Source organism: Eublepharis macularius, chromosome 16 (assembly GCF_028583425.1).
Source record: "Eublepharis macularius isolate TG4126 chromosome 16, MPM_Emac_v1.0, whole genome shotgun sequence".
Classification (NCBI taxonomy): domain Eukaryota; kingdom Metazoa; phylum Chordata; class Lepidosauria; order Squamata; family Eublepharidae; genus Eublepharis; species Eublepharis macularius.
In genome coordinates, this window is record NC_072805.1 from 11589551 (window position 1) to 11599804 (window position 10254).

General features: G+C 46.2%; 1 protein-coding gene across 4 annotated transcripts; it reads right to left on the reverse strand.

Annotated features, from left to right (window-relative positions):
• Positions 1–5246: 5246 nt before the first annotated feature.
• LOC129344046 (probable RNA polymerase II nuclear localization protein SLC7A6OS) lies at positions 5247–10254 on the reverse strand. 4 transcript variants are annotated; one of them, XM_055000525.1, is made up of 5 exons: positions 10069–10254; positions 8064–8423; positions 6726–6929; positions 6184–6319; positions 5247–5833 (listed from the first exon to the last, which is right to left on the reverse strand). In XM_055000525.1, the coding sequence occupies exons 1-5, from the start codon at positions 10231–10233 to the stop codon at positions 5721–5723; spliced, it is 978 nt and encodes a 325-aa protein (XP_054856500.1). In that variant the 5' UTR covers positions 10234–10254; the 3' UTR covers positions 5247–5720. The 4 variants fall into 4 exon arrangements, with proteins under 4 accessions (XP_054856500.1, XP_054856498.1, XP_054856499.1 ...); XM_055000523.1 differs by having other exon boundaries at positions 6717–6929; positions 10069–10237; XM_055000524.1 differs by having other exon boundaries at positions 6726–6932; positions 10069–10237.

The following is a 10254-nucleotide window of genomic DNA, read 5'->3' on the forward strand; positions in this document are numbered from 1 at the left end:
GCAGCCCCCCACACCTGCGCAGGTGAGGCGGGGCGGGGCGGGGCGGCCTCCCGTGGTGCTCCTCGCCTCGCGCGCGCCGCCCTCCCCGCCGCCCTCGCTTTTCGTTCTGCCCCGACCGTCGCGGCCTTCGCGGGCAGCAGGGGGCGCCCGCCTGGCCTGGCCTGGCCTGGCCTCTCGCGCGGGGCGGATTTCTCCTCAGCGCCTTCCTCGCCGCCTCGGGGCTGCTGCTGGATGGCGCCTTTTCTGGCAAGGGCGCGTCGCCGGACGAGCCATGGTGGGCAGGAGGAAGCGCCGCCTTCGCTGCCAATCTTCATTTTCTCTCTCTCCTGAATAGCAACAGCTACAACAACCTGAAGAAGCGAGTTGTGACTCACGAAAGCTCACCCACTACCACAAATGTTGTTAGCCTCACAGGCAGGGCTGTAGCCTAGGGGCTCTGCAAGGATTGGGGGGGGGGCTCAATTTTGGTTTTGCTGAGGGACACACACACACACACACACCCCATATGGAGCCCCGTGGCACAGAGTGGTAAGCTGCAGTACTGCCAGCCAAGCTCTGCTCATGACCTGAGTTCAAGTTCAGGTACCCGGCTCAAGGCTGACTCAGCCCTCCATCCTTCTGAGGTTGGTAAAATGAGCACCCAGTTTCCTGGGGGTAAAGTGTAGAGGACTGGGGAAGGCAATGGCAAAGCACCCCATAATAAAAAGTCTGCCAAGAAAACGTCGTGATGCGATGGCCCCCCTTGGGTCAGTAATGACTGGGTGCTTGCACACCTTCACCTTTTTCTCTCCCACATAAATTACAATTAATTGATTCTCTTACATAACCTCTGTTAATAAGATAATTAATGGCTTCCTTATTGAAGTGAAAGAAATTTGTCACTTATATTAAAACAATTATCCACAAGTTCTATATTTTTAATAAAAAATGTATTCACTCCACAATATTACAGTATTGAACAATTATACCCCCCAGATGTGCTTTCCTGAAGAGTTCTGGCACAATAATATTTTTAAAATTGTGAATAGAATTCTTCAGGAGAACCTTAAAATGGATATAGGGCTGTGTACTGCGGTCTATAGTACCTACCATACCAGGGTCCTGGCCCCAACCTGGTGGAACTCTCTGAGGACACGCGGGCCCGCCAGGATCTTGTATTATTTAGGCAGGCTTGTAAGACGGAGATGTTCTGCCAGACATATGGTGGGGGCTAATTTTAGCCCATCATTGCCGAGCCTTCCACCGGTCTCCCTCTACAAGGGGTATGGAGAGTCCACTCCCTCTAGTTGCCCCAAAAGGGGCACAGTATTTTACCTGTTTTTATAATTGATTTTAAGCTGTATTTTAACCAATGTTGTACCTCGCCCTGAGCCCGCTTGTGGGGAGGGCGGGTTAAAAATTAAATAAATAAAAGCTGTAGTGGGGTAAAAGACTGAAGTCCTGTAGTGGGCCAGAAATACCTGAAAGCTTAAGGGCCCAGCCAGGGGTTAATATGGTCCTGCCTGCCTGTAAGACTAACAAAATTTGTGGTAGGGGATGAGCTTTCGTGAGTCACAGCTCACTTCTTCAGAACCAAGATTAGTCCTTCCACTTTCATTGTGCTTTGAAGTTCCTCTGGGAAATAATGGGGGGACGGGGTTAAGTGTCTGAAGACCTGAAAGGAAGAGTGAATTTGACCAAGCTAAAAGTGTGATGAATATAATATTCAGAGAGCTCAAACTGGACTCAACCTGTTTCCTGCCCCCTTTAAAAAATTTTATGATCGATGTTTTAGGTTGTCAGCCTTCAGGTACATCCTAGGTATCTCCAGGAATTACAACATTTCCAGACCAGAGAACAGTTCTACTGGAGAACATAGTTGCTTTTGAGGACATACTCTACAGCATTATACCCAGCAGGGTTACCTCTGGGAAATTATGGGAGATTTGGAGGCGGATGGCAGGGACTTCAGCTGTGTCCAATGTCTCACATACCACCCTTCAAATTATTCTTAAAGGGTTGCAGGCTATTTCCATGAGAGATCATGGAAATTTGAAGTTGGTTTTTTTAAAGAAAATCACCCGTAAAGAGAAAATACATATAAGAGAACCCGAGATAGTTATCTCATTAGTTTTGATACAGGAGATCTGTGATTAAGGCTGCAATTCAAAGTACACTTTCCTGGGAGAGCAAGATTCGAGTCCAGTTGAACAGTAGAAACCAACTCAATTTCCAGGGTATGAGCTTTTGAGAGTCAAAGCCTTTGTCGCATATGCCGAAGGGAGCTTTGGCTCTTGGAAGTTCACACTCTGGAAATCTAGTTGGTCGCTAAGGTGCAACTGGACTCAAATCTTGCTCGTCTACTGCACATCAGCACTGCTACCCACCTGAAACTTTCCTGGGAGTAAGCCCCATTAAATAAGATGGAATGCTTTTCCTAAGTAAACCTGCCTAGGATTGCAAAGCGACCCTGATTTTTTTTTAAAGCATCCGTGTGGAGCTGCTGAGTTGATCCAAGATGAGGGTGGTGGTACTTGATCCTGTCCGTGCGTGTTTCTTGAAGGGGCAATACAGATATCAAGAGCCCCATGGCGTAGAGTGGTAAGCTGCAGTATTGCAGCCCAAGCTCTGCTCACAACCTGAGTTCGATCCTGGTGGAAACCGGGTTCAGGTAGCCGGCTCAAGGTTGACTCAGCCTTCCATCCTTCCGAGGTCAGTAAAATGAGTACCCAGTTTCCTGGGGGTAAAGTGTAGATGACTGGGGAAGGCAATGGCAAACCACCCTGTAAAAAGTCTGCCAAGAAAACATCGTGATGTGACATCCCCCCATGGGTCAGTCATGACTCGGTGCTTGCACAGATATCACGAAGGTATTGTATGTTTTCTTCCATGGGGTTAATGGGAGTGCCAAGAAAAGTATAGGAAAGAATTTTGACTGTGGAAATGGTGCAAGTGATAAAGGTTAAAACATCCTTCACAACATTTCCTATACAAAATTATCAAGTGGCTGTTAGACTTTTCAGAGTGGGAGATTCTGATTAGATAGCCCATGTTGCTATTAGTTTGGCTCTGAAAGTAGGAGAAAAGGATCAGATTTTGTTCCCTGCATAACCCTGTAAAAATGTGATATGTGAACCTCTCTTAAGCTTCTGTTTTGGTTCTGATGGAATCAAAAGTGTCCATTTACACTAGGAAGTACAGTAAAACAGTAGCTTGTTAGGGATTATATAAACCATAATGTTCCCCGAACACTTTGTTTCACTTTAGCATGTAAAAATGTTTCTCTGGTTGATGATTACTCTCCAATATACTGTCACACTGGAACTTTTATAAAAAGACTGCATTGGATAGTTCCAGAATTATCCAATTGATTGTGGCTACTTTTACACCACTGTGGTGTGTAAGGAATTTGGGGAGGGGAATAAAATAATGAAAACCTGGTATTCATGATCTCATGGTGTGGAATGTGAAGGAGAATAATGGTACTCCATTACCTATGCCAATTGTGTATGTGCACATAACCTGTCAGTTCCGCATTAGGGATGTTTGGCCCTGAGAAAGGAAAGCTGAACGTGACTTTGAATGATCTGGTGATCACTGCAAAACAGACAATAAAGTTCAACCCTGCTTTGAAAGGAAAAACATTAATCCGCCTTCCTGTATTCTCGGCCAGTGATGTTTCTGTCCAGCTAAGGTCTTGGATGCTACATGCAGCTTTCCTATTAGTTACAGCTGCAAACTTCAACTTCTTTACCTTTCTCCATCTTTTTCTACCTTAGCTGATTAAAATATTCCAGCTGATTCTTCAAAATATAAACAGCCATGAAGAGGATAAAGCAATTTCCTGTGACTGGTTTCCTAGAACCTAACGATTAGAATCGAAAGGAGCACAGTTGCCTAATTCTAGGAAGGAATGAAGCCATTTGGCGTTTCTCTACTTTAAGACAATGCTTAAAGATGGAATTACGCCAGCGTTCATATTGACATTTTTTGTCTGAATGATACAATTGCCACTATTTTATATTATGGCAGGGAACAGGACAAATACTCAGAGCAGGAACTACATTGTCATGAAATTAACTTCAGTTTTGGTAGATGACTCTCATATAAGAGTAATTTCTGTTCAACCCTAGTAAGCTTCTATTCTTATGACTTAGTAACAGCATGGTCACATTTTTTCTCCCCATAACTTTCATCTGATTGGGAAGTTGCTACAGAATACAAAAGCGATTCCCTACCTAAGATTGCGTAAGTCCTGAAAGCACCAGCTCATCTGAGAGAGGGGGGTGTATCAGTGTAGAGCCTCTATATGCAGTTTAAGTACTCTGCCCCCACAGCACCAGCCTTAATATGTCAAAACCGGTACTGCATTTAGGCAGCACGAATGGCAGAGACTGGTAGGAGACTTCCCCTCTACCAATCACCATAAATGAGCCTTGAAAACATGATGCCTAATCTGGGGACCTGTGTGAATAAACAGCCCTTCCACGTGCTGGCAGGAGGGGCAATCATATCTATTTCCTAGTGCTCTATGCAGGCACTCGTGGTGTTGGGCTTCTCATCTAAGGCACACAGGTGACACTGCATAGAACTCTCTTCATACGGTAAACTCCACAGACTATTGCCATTGAAGAAAATTCACTTTGGGGATGGCTAGATAAAACCCCTTGCCCATTAAATCCTACAGGCTCTAAAGTGTTAAATGCACATTTTCACCTGTGGAAGCAGCTAAGCATGCAGGACGTACAGTTCTACAAAAGTGGTCCCATTTGCTGAACTAGGACAAAAATTAAGGGGACTTTGTAGCACAGACTGATTTACTTTTAGATGCTTTAAATTCCTGACCATCTTTCAGACTGCAGCCACACTAATGCTATTGTCTACACTGACCAAGTCCTCTGTTCCAGACTTAAAGAGAATGAAGGCCCGCCAGCATAAAGACTGAGCATCAGTGTATAGGGCTCGTCTTAGCATTGCAACTGCAGTCCTATGGAGGCATGAGAAATGCAGGACATTAAATGAAGGTGGCTGAAACTTCATTGGTGTTGCTTTTCTCTTGTTACAAAACAGCATCTGATGAAGTAGTAGTTCTGCTATGGCAAATTTTGAAGAACTCTTGGCGCACCTAGGCCTGCAAGGGGCTATTGTTGTCAGCGTCCCTTACGTTGCTAGAACTAGAAAGAACAGACTTGGGCTGTCAGCTGGCATGTGAGAATCACCAGCTCTGCTTCCATATTAAAGGTAAGAAAGGTAAGATGAACTCATGCTTGTGAGAGAATTCAAGAAAACGGGTCTATATATTTACATATTCAAACACCAAGTACTGGCGGTCCAGCAATGGAAAGTGCAAAAGGGAAAATCAACAAATTAGACACATCGTCTTCCTTCAGTCCACAGCAGATCTGTAAACGTGCAATAATGACCATGGAAGACAAACGGGTATCTTCCAGGAACCAGTCTTTTCTGTACCTTTCGGTTTGAGCATCCCACTATGGTAAAATTTGGCACCTGACAAGTCTTTCATATCCACTGCTCTTTTTTTCAGACAGAATTTGCAAAGACAGAGAGAGATCTAAAATCCTATTAAATGTTTCATATTCTCTCTCCTTGAATTGACTGCCAGTGCTTCCATAAGCAGTGAGGCAGCCACACAGCACCCACCATGATGAATGACACAGTTGTTGTGATGCAGACTTCAAAGGCCATCGCAAACAGTCACCTGGGCCCTAAAGTTCCCTGCACTATTCAGAATCCAGTTCTCGGAACCCATCATAATCAAACTCCTGTAGGACATCAGACTGGTATTTCTCCCACGTTCTTCGGATGTATCCTCTATCTTCATCACTGCTTCCACCTAGAGAAAAAAATACATAAATTTTTGAGTGGCGTGTGAGAGACCCCCCTCAATAATAACAAAACATCTCTGGTCAAAGTTTTTTTTTTTTTTTTAAACTGACATCTTAAGTGACAGGCCTCAAGGCCTTGCAATTCTTGCTTAATTGATCTAGTTGCTCCCACTGATGTCCTGAATTTGCCAGAATGAAGGAATTCTAGAAGTACTAGCCAACCTAATACCCCAAAGGCCAGCTCACAAAAGGTTGGTTGATTGGTTGGTTTTTTCCTAGACCGTGTTCATTCTTGATGGGCTCATGCTAGGCACCAATTGCTCATGCAACCCCATGGTCAGTGTCAAAAGGCACTCACTTGCTTCCCTATCACTATCTTTATCTTCTTCCTCAAAGAACTCATCTTCATCCGGGTAGTCATTACGCCAGTTGTTCTCATTGTTCTCATCGTCTTCATCATCGTACATTTCTTCTGGGACATGTTCGTCATCCACCTGCATGTTAACAAAAAGGCACTCTTTTCAGGAGGGAAAGCTCACTTCCTCCAATCAAGCATGACAGCCATTGCAAACACGATAAATCACTCAGCATCCTGCAATGGCGGGCCGAGAGAGACCCAGCTTCAATCGCTGCTGACCAGGGTACGCTAAGGCTGACCTTGGGCAGAGCCCACAGACTTCCAAAATTCATTCTTGTAATAAACCATGATTTTGTTATGCCTGAATTTTAAATACCCAAGTTAAAATAGTAGCTGCATAAATAGTTTTGACTAACAATGTGTTACAAGTTCCTATACTCTTACATTTATGTTCCACTTCAACATTTACAGACATCTTGAACGCCGCACAGCTTTTCGTTCTTCTCTTTTGCCCTTAATGGGACATTATTTACCTCGCTTACCAATTCACAATCCTGTGTGTAGCACTGTACAGACAGTATGTTCTCAATCCAGCCTGAGGGCATTGCTTCCACGTAATAGAGATCATAGACATACTCCTCTTCCTCCCTGTTCTGCTCTGCGTCTTTAGTAGCGTCGGATACTGTTAGACGCTCACGAATCATCTTCACGGCATTGCAGAGAATCTCGTCTGGAGCATCAGTTTTCTGCTAGGATTGAATAAGATGCTTCATGCATTTCTCACGGAATACAAAGACCACAAAAATAGACACAAATATGTGAATCCCGAATTACTACCTGGGATCCCTTCTACCTAGTAAGCTTCCTCAAAAATTTTGCTTAAACTATTTTATGTACCGGACAAATAGATTCACAAGGTAAGAAAGGGATAAAGGCAGCTTGTTTAAGAACACACCAAGTGTTGTATCTGCCTGTCACCCATTCTTTTTTTTACTTCTTTACAAACATTTCTAAAGTAGAATGTGACTGGAGCACATGGAAATCTACACACCTTCATGTTGTAAACTTTAATCTTTCGAAAATGTGGGCGTTCAGAAGACAATTTCAAAAAGAAATCCAGGAAACATGCTGCTTGATTATTGGTTCCCCAACTCAAATGTCACCAAACAGCATGTTTAACCAAAAAATATGCAAGTGACAGTCTATAAAATTTAAGAGCCACTCAAGGACAACAGTTGGGCCATTGGAAGACGTGGGCTCCTGTTTGTGAAAAATACGTGCAACAATTCATCTGTTTCTCTAAAGCTACCAACAGAATTTGTGGTGTTTTGCACTGCAGCTGAATAGTGCTGCCGCTTGCTACCATCTAGTGGCAAATGAGCAGAATATCCATATTAAGAGTTAATCATTTAAGAATCCAGGACTATTTTTTATAGTCCAGCATCTCAAATTCTATTACTGCAGAAGAAGTCAGTAGGAATTCCGCAGTAGATTGTTCCAAGTGTCCAGCCCAAAGGCTACATGCCCTGTCTGTAGGAGTCCATTCAATCAGCCCCAAAAGGGTAAGAAAAGCCCCCTGCAGTAAAACAGATGCAAACCTTTTAGTTTCAAACATCTATCCCCCCACCCCCCCAGAGGCTTACTTACAGGCTGTTCTACCATCAAGCATTCCCAAAGATACCCCTGCGCACTGCCGTTTATGTCACAACCCGTCTCTCAGTTCAATGTTTGCATTTCCGAGCTAGACAAATGTGGTCGAAAGTTCTGAGAATGTACTGAGATCATTCGTTTTCAAAATACTAAATATGCTATCTTTGTATACACTGTCGGCATGCTGCATTTTAACACAGACAACAGACCACTCAAGGCTTAATACCAACCTGCGGCACACCAGGGTCTGTCTCCACATCCTCCTCTTGTACGATATCAAATAACTGAAATTCACCACAACAGCCCGAAGGACCGTGGCTTTCTTTCTGGGCAGTCTCCCTATTTTCTTCAGAGAAAAGGTGCTTGTTTTCATTGGATTCCGCCCGATCTGCAGGAGCCACACTTTCGTCCTCGGTGAAAGTGGGACGGTGGCTGGCTATCAGGCGGTAGCGGCTTTCCTGCCTTCTGGCTTGCTTGGATGCGCGAAGGTCTTGAGTTACTCTCTGGGCACTTCCCAATGAGGGTCGCAGGCGCTGAGCCGCTTTCTCTTTGGTAATAGCTTCTTGGATGTACTTCTTCACAGGTTCATCCTAAAGAAAGGGAAAAAAACAGAGCAAGCTGAATGACTGACCTAGAAGCTTGTTTGTAAAAATATAATATGCATGTAGCCATGACCAGAAGCACCCCAAAGAAAAACAAGGGTTTCCAGCACTAAGCGCATGCTAGAGACCACACACATTTGCCCCAGAAGTGTGAAGGAAGTGCCATGAGAACCAGCCACTGGATTAGATGAACAAGAACCAGCCACTGGATTAGATGAACATACAGCTGCCTTGCGCAGAGTCAGATCTCTGGTCTGTCAAAGTCAATGTTCTTGGTTCAGACTGGCAGGATCTCAACTCAAGCTCTTTCTCCTCACTTACCACCTGACCCTGCTAACGAGAGACGCTGGGATTCAATGCCACCTTCGAGACTAAGGGAATATATTCCAGCATATGCTTTCTCATTTTCAAAGCTGCCCTATACAGAATCAGACCATCAAGGTTGGCATTGTCTACTCAGACTGGCTGCAGCTCTCCAGAGTTTCACGTGGGAGCCTTTCATATCAATTTGTTGTAGTAGTTAAGCCAATGGTTAAGAGCGGTAGAACTCTAATCTGGAGAACCGAGTTTGAGTCCCCACTCCTCCGCTCGAAGCCAACTCTGCTAGGGTGACCTTGGGTCAGTCACAGCTTCTTGGAGCTCTCGCAGCTCCATCCACCTCACAGGGCGATTGTCGGGAGGATAATAACAACACACTTTGTAAGCCACCCTGAGTGGGCGTTAAATTGTCCCGAAGGGCAGTATATAAATCAGGTATTACTATTATCATCACCTACTGCCTGGTCCTTTTAACTGGAGGATTGAAAGTGGGACCCTCTGCATGCAGCACAGAGGCTCTGTCACTGAGCCACAGTCCCTTCCCTTCCCTTGGGAACTTTCATTCATAAAAGCTTCTGCTGGCACAAAAAATCTGTCAATCATTGAGGTGCCACGGGACTCCGGTTTTATTTTGCTGCTGCCATGTCGCACAGCCACTCATCTGGAACTCATTATTAGTTTGGCAGATGCCAAGAGGAGGTGCCATGTTCGTTGCAGCAATAACAACCTGGAACCTTATGGCACTTTGTGGAGCGGTTCGAGTGCCAGGTTAGGATCCGGGAGACCTGGGTTCAAATCCCCACTCTGCCATGAAAGCTCACTGGATGAGCTCTCGGGTCAACTTCCCTTACAGGGTTGCTGTGAGGATAAAATGCAAGCGAGTAGAATGACGGAGGCTGACTAGAGGAGAAAGGGTAAATAAATAAAAACCACTCATTAAAATGTTGTTAGTCCTTAAAGATGCCACGAGCCTCGTGTTTATTGTAACCTGATAAAAGCGCTCTGCTGGACTCAGAAGCTTGCACGCGGGGGGGGGGGCGGGGGAGGCGGGATCTGGCTGCTAGTGCTTCTGTTAAGGCGGCCAACTCCGGGCTGGGCAATTCTGGGGAGGCAGCCGGGGAGGGAGCTGCCTGGGGAGGGAGCCCAGAGGCCGCCTGGCCCGGAGCGGCGCTTTGAGCCCGAGCCCCTCCTCCGCTCTAACCACTACCCTGCCGCCCCCTCGCCCCCCGACCTGCACTGACCCCGCCGGGAGGCTGGCAACGCGGGCGGACAGGGGAGGGGCGCGCGCGGCAGGGCTCCCCCGGCTGAGCCTCACCTCCGAGGCCACGGTGGCCACCAGCGCGAAGAGGCGCTCCTCCACGCCATCGCCTCCGCCTCCGCCCAGGTCGCTCCGCAGCCGCTTGCAGGCCAAGAGCAGGGCCTCGGCCGGCGCCGCCCCGCCGCGCTTCCGCTTCACGCGCAGCACCGCCGCGCGCTCCATGGCAACCGCGCCAGGCCGCGC